At 36.5% G+C, this 13,419-nt stretch overlaps 1 protein-coding gene across 1 annotated transcript in view; it reads left to right on the forward strand.

Annotated features, from left to right (window-relative positions):
- The first annotated feature begins 2,653 nt into the window (after positions 1–2,653).
- Cybb (cytochrome b-245 beta chain) overlaps positions 2,654–13,419 on the forward strand; it is a 37,434-nt gene continuing 26,668 nt past the window's right edge. Inside the window, exons 1-3 of the mRNA XM_090325726.1 lie at positions 2,654–2,732; positions 5,117–5,212; positions 6,939–7,049. Coding sequence (XP_090181852.1) covers positions 2,688–2,732; positions 5,117–5,212; positions 6,939–7,049 — 252 coding nt within the window. The 5' untranslated portion in view covers positions 2,654–2,687. The remainder of the gene's footprint in view (positions 2,733–5,116; positions 5,213–6,938; positions 7,050–13,419) is intronic.

Raw genomic sequence — 13,419 nt, forward strand, 5'->3', positions numbered from 1 at the left:
TCTCCTCTCCGTTCTTTTGTTCAGTCAAAGGTATCTAGGACTCCATTTCAACCTTGAAGCTGTTGATGATTGCTTATTGAGAATGGTGAACCCATGTTTATGGTCACCAGAGTCTATCTTGATGGTATCAATTTGGGAGACAGTAGAAGCCAAAGAGATTGGGAGATTCCCCTAGCTTCAATTTCTTCATTTTTCCATGTGTAATTAATGCCATTCTACCAATCCTATTTCTTGTTTATCAACCTTTCTGAATGTCTGTCTCTGAACAAAGTTCATGGCAGTTTTCTTAAACAGCATTCTCAAAAGAAGAAGTTCCTTTCCACGGAATCTACTGAATTCCAGGGAACTCACAATTGACTTCTCTTTCTCCAGCTGTGAAACTGATTGAGGCGCTTAAAGATCTCAAGAAATCACTACTCATTAGCTCTGAGATTACTTTCACAAGGGAGGAAAACAAATCAATAGGAGGGAATGCTCCGTTACCTACAGAAGATGGGGTTTCCTTTTCAAATTTTCTTCTGAAATTGTAGAGGCAGAGAAAGGGAATGGGAAAATGTTTAAGAAATAAGCCTCTGAGACAGTGAGCATAATCTCTTTGTGTATGAACTTCACTGTCCCCTTCTCATTGCCTCCCCAGCAGAGCACAGTCTTCAGGAGGTAGATGGAAAATGATGAGAAAGGTTTGAAGAGTGAGATAGGATTGGATGTGGTAAGAATAGAGGAAAGAGGCACAGGAGAGCACTGTTGACTTTCAAGAGCTCCCCAGAGTGGGAATTATTTCTGAGGAGGAGAGTGACAGTGGCTAAAATGAGGAGGGAGAACAGGCTTTTAAGGGATTCTATAGCTCTTTAGGCTTATATGCCTTACTTCTTTAATTACTTAAGAAAGTAAGTATACATCTGAATTACTTTTTATTTCAGAATCCAATTAGAAAATTATTTTTTTAACCCCACCATTTTCAGCAGAGGGGATTTCATATCAGAAAGTTGGTGCATGGATGATGGAAAAGTGGAGAATCCCAACAGGAAGTGCAGAAGCAATATAAAGATTTCCAAGTGTAGGAAGTGGTTACCACCCTCAGTGTTAGAGAAGAAGTAGGAGGAAGTGGTGTAACTCCAGTGAAGCAGCCAGGGCCATCTGGCAAGAGCTTGAGCTCCAGTGGTATTAGCTAACCGAAGCTCATGACACTGAGTGAAAGCCATCCACTGGGGATTGCAGCCTCATTAGAGATGCACCCAGCTTGTGAATACCACTTAAAACAAAAAAAAGTCAAAAGAAGGAAAACTCCAGTTTCTCTCCCTTTGTATCTTCCTGTTTAGTTAAATATATCAGAAGTTACAAGGCAAGCAGGCTGGCAACTATAATTCTTTTTTTTTAAATACAGTGGGACAAAGAAATGAGAATAGATTAGAGAGCAAAGAAGCATGTAATTTCTCATGTTTTTACTGTCCAACTGTGTTCCTCTGAATTCATCTCTTTAGAAAAACGAACCAGGAGAGCAGTTTCCTTTTGTGTGGATTATACGTGCTCCAAGAGCCATGGAGGTCAGAGCTGAGAACCTTTCCCTGAATATTATGAAGTGAAACTATAGTAATTTACTATTTCCTCACAATTTCTTAGGCTGAGCCATGTGGTTTGTCCATAATAGTCAAAGGAATTCTTGCATCTTCTCTTTTATTTTTCTTTTGTTAATTCAATTTTGAACTAATAGTAAGGTTGCTTTCCTACCCTTCTGTTCTTTCCCCAAAATTGGGAAAATGGTTACTATATCTAGCTTTGGCACCGACCATACCTTTGGTCTGATATACCTTTGGTGTGACTTATATAGTATAGAGAATAGAGCTATGTTGTCTGCCTAGGAACAACATTGTCATCTGAATATTTGGTATTTTGTTGTATTTTGTTTTCTGTAGTGGTAGGTAGTTGATATAGGCTGGAGATTATAGCCAGGATATCATAGTTAAAAATACAGACTGAGGAGCCATAGCATTTGGGTTTCCAATCTCAAATTTTTTTCTATCTGTGGCCAAGCAGCTTAACATCTATGAGTTTCAGTTTCCTCATCTTCAAATGTAATTGCAATAATAGAAACAACTTTATATGACTGAGTTATGAGAATTGAATGAATTGTTGTGTATGTGCATGCTAGTGTGCTGTGAGTATGCATACAAATGTGTGTATTTCAGCTCATAGGCACTTTCATACACACATATATATGTATACCAAATAGAGTGTAGTAAGCCTCATATAGAATCTATTGTTGCTCTCGTTACTTTTCTCAATGAAGATACAAATGCTGCCACAAAAGCCTGGCAAAAAATGTCTCACTTCTTTATTGTGCTTTATAAAGCACAAAGACATGGCTAGTTGGGTGACTGGAAAGTTGCAATCAGATTTGGTTGTTTAAAAAAGAAAAGTCCCCTGACTGAAAAGCATCCCTTGAACTCTGTCATTTCTCAGTTTGTAGATACCGAATTCATTTTCCAATCTGTTTTCCTGGATTTCATGTGGTTGAAAGATTTAAAGTTGTTGTGGAAACAGGCTTTTGCAGTTGACTAACAATTATCTAATTTCTGATAATAGAAAAGGAAACTTATTGCTTCAAGACCACAGTTTTCATTTCCTCATAGGAAGAAGCAACACAGTATAGAATAAAGCCACACAAAGCACACTGACTCTCTGCCACCATGGGGAACTGGGCTGTGAATGAGGGGGTCTCCATCTTTGTCATCGTAAGTACCAGCAACAGATTATTTATTAATTCTTTCATACGTTTAGTTTCTTCTGGAAGCTGAAATAGTACAAAGGTGGGATTTTTTTGTTATTATTGTATGAGAAATTGATTTGCTTTATGAACAAACATTTATTTGTATGCAGACTAAATTTATTCTTCTGTTTCTTAAAAAATATATCTAGAGTGCCCAGTTCTCTTAGTTTATTTATGAGCTTCTAGGAGTATTAAGTTTGCATTTCATAGAGAGAATAAAAGACATTTCATGTTAATTATCCCTAACTCTGAGTTATTCATTAGTTACTCAGAGGCAAATGTCTCTATTTTCCATGTGTTTAAACTGCTTAAAATGGTTAAATAAAACTCTTTTTAAGTCAGCTGGGCATGATGGCTCACGCCTATAATCCTAGCTACTCAAGAGGCTGAGAACCGAGGATCTCAGTTGAAAGAAAACCCAGGCACTAAAGTCTGTGAGACTCTTAACTCCAATTAACCACAAAAAATGGAAGTGGTGCTGTGGTTCAAGGGGTAGGGCCGTAGACTTGAGCTGAAGAGCTCAGGGACATTGCCCAGCCCCAAAGTGCAAACTCCACAAGTGACAAAAAAAACTTTTAAAAATCATTTTTAGATAACAAAGAGAAAGATAGACTCATGTATGGGAAATTGATCTTTAGTAATAACACCAAAAATAATTAAGTTAAAAACAAGTTTCATGGGCCGGGAGTTTGGCCTAGTGGCTAAAGTGCTTGCCTAGCATGCATGAAGACCCGGGTTCGATTCCTCGGTACCCCACATACATAGCAAAAAGCCAGAAGTGGTGCTAAGGCTCAAATGGTAGAGCTCTAGCCTTGAGAAAGTCCAAGGACAGTGCTCAAGCCCTGAGCTCAAGCCCAGGACTGGCAAAAAAAATAAAAAAAATAAAAAAAAATAAAAAAAAACAAGTTTCATCTATTCTCTGAGGTGTACACTTCAGTCATTTTTGAGTTTTACTGAAATCCAAAAGAAAATAATTAAAATGAACTATCTAGACCAATGTATTATATAAAATACACAATTATATTTAGCAATATAATCTATTTTGAGAAAAAATAAGCAGATATTGGCTAAATTTCAACTAGACATTTGTTTGTGTGATTTTGAACACAAAGGATATAACTCTGCTACTAAGATACTTTCAACAAAGCCATTATAGACAAATTGGGCAGAAAGAAATGCTATTTTCAAATAGCTTTTCCAAACAGTCAGCATCCTAGAAAAAAGAACACTAGTAAATGGAACTTTTGTAAGCATTGTATATAGATTATATGAGATCATTCAATTTTAGAGGCAGAAAGAAATTAAATAATAAAACCAGGCCAGAAAATAGTTTGTTATTGAAGGCATTTTACACCAAACCTGCATTCTAGTGCAATATAGACATCTAAGGATTTGAAACTGTGAACTTGATTTCTTAGTGCCACTTCAGAGATTATTACTCCTATGAAAAACAAGTTGTATTGTACTCTTAGCTCTTATTACAGTTTTCCCTAAGAACTGATCTTCTTTTAAATTATCCACTCATCTAGTGGAAAATGAGGACACAGCTTAGCAAGCCTATTGGGAAGCATAAGCTCAAGAAATGGAGACCTGTTTTTGCAGCTTCTTTGTAAAGATAGACTCTTCTCAAGCACCTATGGATGTTTCATAGTTAATAACAATGATTAGTAATCCAATATTTAATAAAAGATCATTATAGAGCCAAAGATAGAGGACTGTGCAGCATCATCATGTGAAAAAAAATTAAGTTTGGGTTGAAATGAAAACATCACAATCTAGGAAGGAAGTTTGCTTTGTCTTCAAACTCTATGCCTCTCACCTGCTCCTTCATGATCAACATCCCCTCCCTCAAGAGTTAAGAAAATTTTATCAAGTAGAAAGGAAGTTTGTCATGTTATCTGATGAGACTTTCATAGCAGGGGAGCGGTGTACAGGGATGTGACTGATTCTTGAAAGCAGAATTCAGTGTTCTGTTGGTAGGGGGACAGGAATACTGATATATTGCCTTCTCTTCTCATGTTGCCTGCAAATCAGTGTGATTTACCTCTCTAAAATCAAGAAGTAAGGAGGAAAAAGAAATGAGAAGAAACTCAGTATAACTGATTTCTTATCTGGCTAAGTAGTAAAATAACCATCACAAACAATACAGGATGGGAAGATTAATTACAGAAAAGCATAATGGCTTTGTTGTAGGAAAGAACTAGCTTTAAGCTGGTTGCACTTGGCATTTTAGCCATGTTTTCAAAAGCAGAACTTGGGGAAGTCCTGACCTACATCTGACTTTTGTCTTATGTGGAATTTTATCTATTGAGACACAAAAACATTACGGATTCTTTTCTGTTTATGCAGCTGGTGTGGCTGGGGCTGAATGTCTTCCTCTTTGTCTGGTACTACCGAATTTATGATCTTCAAGACAGGTACTTTTACACTAGAAAACTTCTTGGGGTAAGTATAATTTTACCTCAGGCAATACTGACTGGCTCACATTTTTAGTCTTCCCTTTTTATTATTTCCTTTAATATTTTAAGGAAGTTTTGTGACCAACTCAATCAGCTATATTAGCCTCACTCCCTCCAGTGCAAAGGCCTGCTAGTAAAATAAACAGCAGCATAGCAGAGGGTCCAAGAAACATCTCTCTCTTCCCCCTAAGCCATGTACCATTGTTTAGCTTGAAATCTCTGGAATGGAAGGCCATTTTGGAGTCATCTACCCACAAGTGACACATGTGTGTAGAATAAATGAGCTTCCCCATATTTTTTTCTTTTTCTTTTCTTTGCTGGTCCTCAGGCTTAACTCATGGCTGGGGACTCTTATCTCTGGTTTGTTTGTTTGTTTGTTTGTTTTATTCAAGGCCAGTGCTCTCTACCACTTGTATCAGAGATCCACTTCCAGCATTTTTTGGTGATTAATTGGAAGTAAGAGTCTCACAGCTTTCCTGCATGGGCTAGCTTTGAAATTTAATCCACAGATCTCAGTTTCCTTGAATAGCTAAAATTACAAGTGCCAGCCACTGGCATCCAGCTAATTTTGCATATTTTCTAAGTCATCTGAATCCTACCACTTTTGTGGGTAAAGAAGATTTCTCAGATCTTCAGAAAATCAACCTCTCTATCTCTAGAAACTTGAAGGAACTTACATTGGGGGCCCTTGAGTTTCTTTTTTAAAAAATAGTAACTTTTAGTTTCCCTGAATGATCAGGCCTGTTCATCATATATTTTACGTCAGTATAGGCCAGGTGCAGTAGCTCTGGGCTGTAATGTGAGCTGTCCTAGGATAGAGGTCAATAGGATAGCAGTTCAAAACAAGCCTGGCAAAAAATTACTGAAACCCCATTTAAACAAAATACAAAGTGTGGTGACAGGAAATAATGAAAACAAACCGTGTGGGAATGTGGCTCAGATGGTAGTACACCTGCCTAGCAAGTGCAAGGGCCTGAGTATAAACCACAGCACTACGGAAAATAATTACAATCTCATCTACACTAGAACATTATTACGTCATGCTGAAACCATGAATTAGTTATTTGTAATAATTTTAGTATGCCTTGTCAGTATATATAAATACTTGCAAAAATAATTGGATTAAGTAATTGTTCTCTACAATTATAATTGCTCACACTGATAATCTGCAACTTATCCATAATGTGCAACTTCTGTAATATTACATAGCTTGTAGTTATAATGCTAAAATATTACAGTCTACCAATTTAAGTTACTATTAAAAATCGGTCTAAGGAAACTTGGTTTAAAATCTGAAAATGGTCCAATTTGGTTACTGAACTCAAGTTAATGATACGCATGCTTAAGTATTTATTAGGAAGTGAACTGATAGCCACAATTGATTGTACAAAGAACCAAAAATATTGCTTGATGCATATATAGAGGGATGGCAACATAAATATGCAAAATGTATAGTAATATTATTTCAAATTCTTTATATATGAAAGTTTTCATAATCAAATCTTGAGTTGGATTAAATAGTCAGCTTTTTATTTAAAAAAAGAGGGTTACAGCAGGCCTAAAAGAAAATCTTTTGCTTTGCATGACCTTGGTTTCCAGATGTCTTAGGGCATCTGGTGTCTGGCCTCAGGCTGGGAACAAGGAGAAATGAGAGTAGGGCTTTCTGTGTTCATCAGGGGTCACTATACTACTCCCTATTGTGCTTCTTCTAGTCAGCACTGGCCCTGGCCAGGGCCCCAGCAGCCTGCCTGAATTTCAACTGTATGCTGATTCTGCTGCCAGTCTGTCGAAACCTGCTATCCTTCCTCCGGGGTTCCAGTGCGGTAAGAGCAAGAATTGGACAGTTCCTCAAATTTTCAAAGCCAATATCCAAGTGTCATTTCTTAGGAAGAACAAACCAGTGATTTCTCAGACTATCTACTGTAGAATACTCATGAGCTGAGCCATGCTCATGAACAGGTTTCCTTTTTCCTGTATTAGTGAGTGGAGCTGAGCTCCCTGACACAGTCATCTAATCTTGCAAAGAAAATTTGTGACAAGCTGGACTCGGTGGCTTACGCCTGTAATCCTAGCTACTCAGGAGGCTGAGATCTGAGGATCAAGGTTCAAAGCCAGCTGGGGCACAAGAGAACATGAGTCTCTTATCTCCAAGTAACTTCTAAAAAACAGGAAGTGGGACTTGGCTCAAGGGTAGGGCGATAGCCTTGAAAAGAAGAGCTCAGGGACAGTGCTCAGGCCCAGTTCAAGCTCCATGACCTACAAAAAAATTTGTAACTAGGTACCAATCAATGTTCAGAATGCTAGTGAGGGCCTAAAATTCAGTAATGGGGAGGCCAAGTCAGGATAACTGGAAGCTTTCTTCCTATTTACTTCTCACGATGTCCCATTAACAAGCTTCTGAAGGTACAACAATCCTTGTCATTTCTATCCTAGAGTATTTGGCCTAGATTATTTGAACATTCTTTTGTGTGGAGAAATTCAAAGACCAAACTACAGCCACAGGAGAGTTTGAAAATGTGTCAGTGCTATGTAGAAAAGCAAACAGTATCTTGTGGCACAATAATCTGGGTTTTGAATCACAACACTCCCATTTAATTTTGTTCCCTCCTCACTCACTTGAAATGGAGATTTTAATGAGCTGTGTTCTATGGCATTTCATGAGTTAAAGTGATTATGATTGTCAACATCATTTATAGCACATCCAGTCATCTTAATCCAAATTGGAAAAAGGAGATTCATGTGCAAAGTTCACACTTCAGGTTAAAAATCCCATAAAGAACAACATGGTATGTCTGTAAAACAAAAATGTTGCTTGCTGCAAGTTTTTTTTTATAATAAATACATAATTTTTATTGAATAATTTTAAAATGAAGAAAATATTGCCTCTTTCCCCCTAATGGTTAATCTCTTTTTTCCCCTGAAATTTCTATACATAAGACCTTTTAATATAAGTAAAATTGTTGAAATGTGTTTATATGTCTATGCTCAACTGACTCTAGAAATAAAATAACAATTCGTAAGAAAAAAATAAATAAAAATGAAAACTGATGTTAGACAATGAAAGTAAAAGATCAGTTCTTTGCATAACTTAGGGCAGTAAAATAAATTAAGTTTTGCTGCAAGTTTTTAAAAGTCCATTCTTTTATCTGGTTATAAAGCTGAGCTTACTTGTTGGAAAATAGCCTCTTTTTATCTCTGCCTTGAGACTTTCATGAGGATGTTTGCTGTCAGGTCAAAAGAAATCTAAATGCTGCTGTTACAACATGTGCTGCTCACAGGACTTGGAAGCTCAAAGCAGTGCAATTTGGGGTTGTGTGGTAATCAGGATTTCTTAATTAATCATCCTGGTGAAAACATTGCCTATTTCTCAGGCTTTACTTCCTCTTAAGAAAAAACACATTTGAATAGGGGTAGAGAAGATTTTAAAAAATGTAATCGCTGTAAAGGCAAAACAACAAGTCATGTACCATTAGCTTTCTCCTGTAATACTAGCTACACAGGAGGCTGAGCTTGAGGATCATAGTTCAAAACCAGCCCTGGCATGAAATTCCAAGAGACTTCTCTCCAATTAATCACCAGAACAGAAAATCAGATGTGACACTGTGGCTCTAATTGGAAGCGTACTAACCTTAAGCTGAAGACCTCAGGGACAGTGCCCAAGCCCAGAGTTCAAGCCCCACGACTGACAAAAACAAAGAAACAAAAAACAACAACAACAAATTCTAGAGTGCATTGTGGCTTCACTTAGAAACTATTCATCAGTCACCTATGCCACATCAAAGATAGTGTGGAATAGATGGTGGGAAGAATGATCAAAGCAGCAACTCTGATCAAGATGCATGGTGTGCATAAATTCACGTGTTAAATAGCCCTTTTTACAATTGTTTGACAAAAAAAATTAAAGAAGATTTTTGCAGTAAGGGGCTCATCCATCTAACTTTAATCAAACTTTTAACACAGTGAAATTTCAAATCTGTGGTTTCATAAATTGAGGAGATATTAATCAATCCGCAAACCAAGATGTGTTGTTAATTGGGTTTTGTCCAGCTGCCAGTTTTCAATGGTGACTTTCAGTTTGAGTCTCTCCTTTTTTCTGACTCAGATATTTTATCTGAGAAACATTGCAAATAATGCAATTGTAAAGATGAATATGCCCTTTTAAATGGGGAGGTTGTTCAATGATAAAACTTCTCAAGCATACATAAGGCCCCAAGTTCCATCCCTAGCAGAAAGATAGGAAGAGAGAGAGAGAGAGAGAGAGAGAGAGAGAGAGAGAGAGAGAGAGAGAGAGAGAGAGAGAGAGAGAGAGAGAGACAAGGAGACAAGGAGAGAGAGAGAGAGGAAGAGAGGGCACATACTTTTAGTGAAAGTATTCAATTAAGTCTATTAGGGAATCATCAGCCAATAAATACTGGTTGAAGGTCATCTATGTGCTTAGTACTAAGGATATATGTTGAATTAAAGAAATGATGAATTTCCACAAAGTTAAGGAGCTTAGGGTCTTAAGAATACAGAGAATAAACAGGGTCTTAAGAATATAGAGAATAAACTGGAGATTTCAAAATTATAAAAGTACTATGTAAATATGACGTTGCTCATATTCTTCCCACATTCTACTATCAGTAGAAATTGACATTGTCATCTACTTTTCTTGAGTTTGGCAGATGGAGGAACTTTGTCATTCCTCCCAACTTGGATATAAATATCTAATTCGGATACATTAATAGTGCATGTGATAAGACCAAATGCATATAAAATAGAGCTAGAGACATTCATACCACACCCCATTAAATATATACTTATTTTTAGTTTCACTTCTCATTTTCTCAAAATTCATAGTTTCAATAGAGCATAGAAATTTGCCAGGGTGTCTCAATAATTGTCCTTGCATTAGAAGGAGATTTTATTAAAATTGGGCAAATCTTTCAGAAGAACTTCCCCTTTCAAAGTCAATTGGAGAAAGCATAGAGGTAGTTCAGTGAGGAAGATGTGGAAGAGGATAGAAGCTTGGGTAATTTGTTCATGTCTGGCAATAATTCACAAATGACTCCAGACACAAAAATGGTATCTTCATGATGAAGAGAAACAGAAAGGTCCTGGGCAATCAAAGACAAGAGGGCTTCTCCTATCACTACCAACTTTCTGTCTTGCCCCCTAATCAGGAAGCGGTAAGATTTTCTCTGAAGCCTAGTTCCAGCAGGACTTATGACTTCCCTTTTGGTTTGTTTATCATTGACCACACTGAAGTAATCTGGTGGGACCCATTCCATTGGTTCATTAGTGAACAGTAGCTTTTCCCTTTTAATAGAATGTATTTTAACTAGCCTTTAGAAATACTTATTAAAATAAAATTGTGTTGCTGGTTTTCTCAGTCACTTCCATCCTTTCTTCTGGAATTCCATTTCTTTTTCTCTAAGAGATTATGACAAACGCTGTTAAGAGGGATCAATATTGTCTGATGTCTTTGATCATCTGTATTGATGAACATGATAAACATCGGTTTATGGGGCCCGCAAAAAATCATATTCTGTCTCTTTAAATTTATCATGAAAGATCTAGTATCCTCTCTCACCAAAAGAACTTGTTGAGAAGTTGAAGATAACACATATGCAAATGTGTACTCATGAACTACTTTCTTAAGCGGCAACTAATTTGTCCAACCAATAAGATAATAAAACTAAATAAAAAAGAGAGTAAAGACATCTCTGTTAGTTTGGAGTAATCATCTATGTTCTGAGATAGTGAAGGTATAATCCCTTTATTCAACCAAAAATTATTTTAAAAGTTTTAAAAGTATATAGCACACAGATCTTCATATAGCTAGGGAGTCAAGCTACATCTAATTCTTATTACATCCTTCTTAATTGAATCTAGGCAGCAGGCTTAGGAGAAAAGGCCTATAGCAATTATCCAGATGAGAAAATAAGAGACTTGAGTCCATTATTCAATGTTCTGTGGCTAAATAGTAGGCCAGGGACCCAATAGAGGTATAACTGAAGATAAAACTTGCTCTCAAATGTAATTCAATACTTCTTTCCAACCCTGCTAATTCCCATATTCTGATTCTTTGAATTCTAAATCAATATCACCACTTCAGTAAGGATAATATTAGTTATCTATAGCTGTGTAATAATTTACCACACTTTCAATGGCTTAAAATAGTCCTCGATTGTAAATTTATACTTGTGTAAGTCAGAAGTTCAACACCTTCTGACTAGCTTTTTTGTTTAGAATGTCTTGCCTCCTAGCAGAATTCAGTTGCACATATAAGGTATCTTTTTCCTCAGTTGCAGCCATCCAGGGGCAGCTTGCAGAACTTAGAGCTTTCCCACTTCCTTCCTTTGTTTTCCTGTATCTATAAGAAAGCAACACTTCCTCCATCTTAGACTTATAGGGCCAGATTCAAAGAGTTGATGTTATTGGGTGAGGCCTACCTATATAATTTGCCACTTAAATTTAGACTTAACTTTGCAAAATCCCTTTTGTCACATAAGTAACAAAGGTATAGATATTATTTCTCATCATATTCATCGATTGTATCCATAGGTAAGGGGAGACTATAAGTTTATTGGTGGTCATTCTTACAATTCTGTTTCTTAAAACTAAAAATACAAGGAGTAAATTTTTTTTCTAAGCCTAGCCTTATATGTCACAAAGTTAATGCCTTAGGAGTACCCCGTCAACCAATGATGGCTAGAAGTTGGACGATATTGATTCAAGCTTTCCAACCCATTGGCAAAAATTGAAATGTAACAAACAAAAAATCAAAGATCCTTGTGACAATGTTTATGATGTCAGACAGTTCCTTAATATATACTGAGCCCACTGATAGATGATCATAGTAATTCATATGATGATACACTCTTTATTAACTTCCATTTATTTTACTATGCTACTCTTGCTTTTTATAGCCACCTTCTTTTAAAAATAGTATTTTATCTTATTGTAAAGTTGATGTACAGAGGGATTACAGTTACATAAGTAAGGTAATGAATACATTTCTTGTAGAACAGTGTTACATCCTCCTTCTCCTGCTTTCCCTCCCCCCATTTACCTCCTCTCCAAGTTGTAAATTTAATTTCCAACATACCATCTTGTGAGTATCGCTGTGGCATTGGTTCACCCTTTGTCCTTTGTCTTACCATTTGGTTATTTCCCTTCCCTTTCCCAAGTCAGATAAACACATATAGAAGACACAGTGTATCAAAGTAAAAATCAATGAAAACTGGGTAACCCATAAGAGTTAAAATGAAAATAAACAAATAACTTCCCACAGTACATAAAACACCTCTTGTTTCCATATATTTTAGTGCATTTCAATTAGCATCATTTTATATTGTCATATGCTCACAGCTATTGAGCTATTGTGATCTTGTGCTAGAACTATCCTAAACATATACTAATTATTACAAATGAGGAAACCATGGAGCCTATTTTCTTTGGGTCTGGCTTACTTCACTTACTAAGCTTTCCTTACAATTGGGACAATGTTACTCAGTATTTAGTCATTTAAAATAAGTTATTATATCCTTTCATTTTATTTGATAAAAACTGCCATGAACTTTTGATGGGAGATTTTAGGGATTGTTTCTTTTTTTGCCATAGCTGGGGCTTGAACTCAGGACCTGGGTCCTGTCCCTGAACTTCTTTGTAAGCGAGCACTCTACCATTGAGCCACAGCACCATTTCTGAGAATTTAGTTTTGATTTTCTTTTCTAGATTGATGGACATTAATACTTGTTTTATTATATTATACCATGGGTCAACGCCTTGGTTCACAGAAAAGACTTAACAAAGCCTGAGTCATTTTCAACTTACATTTGGAATCCTCAGTATCTTCCTCACCAGTATTTCTGCAATTCCAAGAATCAGAAGTCATAATTTAAACAGTCTAGGTTTGGTCAACTTAGAAATAGTGTGGCAAACACAATTTTCTATACCATTGGCTTTTTCTATAAAATCAGAATGTTTTATTAAACATGTTGTAAGACTGTTGTTCAAACTGAATACATTTAAAGACAAGTATTTTGAATATCTAAGATATTTTTATCTTAAATTCTTCTCTTCTGGGCCGGGAGTTTGGCCTAGTGGTAGAGTGCTTGCCTAGCATGCACGAAGTCCCGGGTTCGATTCCTTGGTACCACATACTTAGAAAAAGCCGGAAGTGGTGCTGAGGCTCAAGTGGTAGAGCTC

This window comes from Megascapheus bottae, chromosome X, assembly GCF_031878675.1.
Source record: "Megascapheus bottae isolate mThoBot1 chromosome X, mThoBot2.hap1, whole genome shotgun sequence".
Taxonomy (NCBI): domain Eukaryota; kingdom Metazoa; phylum Chordata; class Mammalia; order Rodentia; family Geomyidae; genus Megascapheus; species Megascapheus bottae.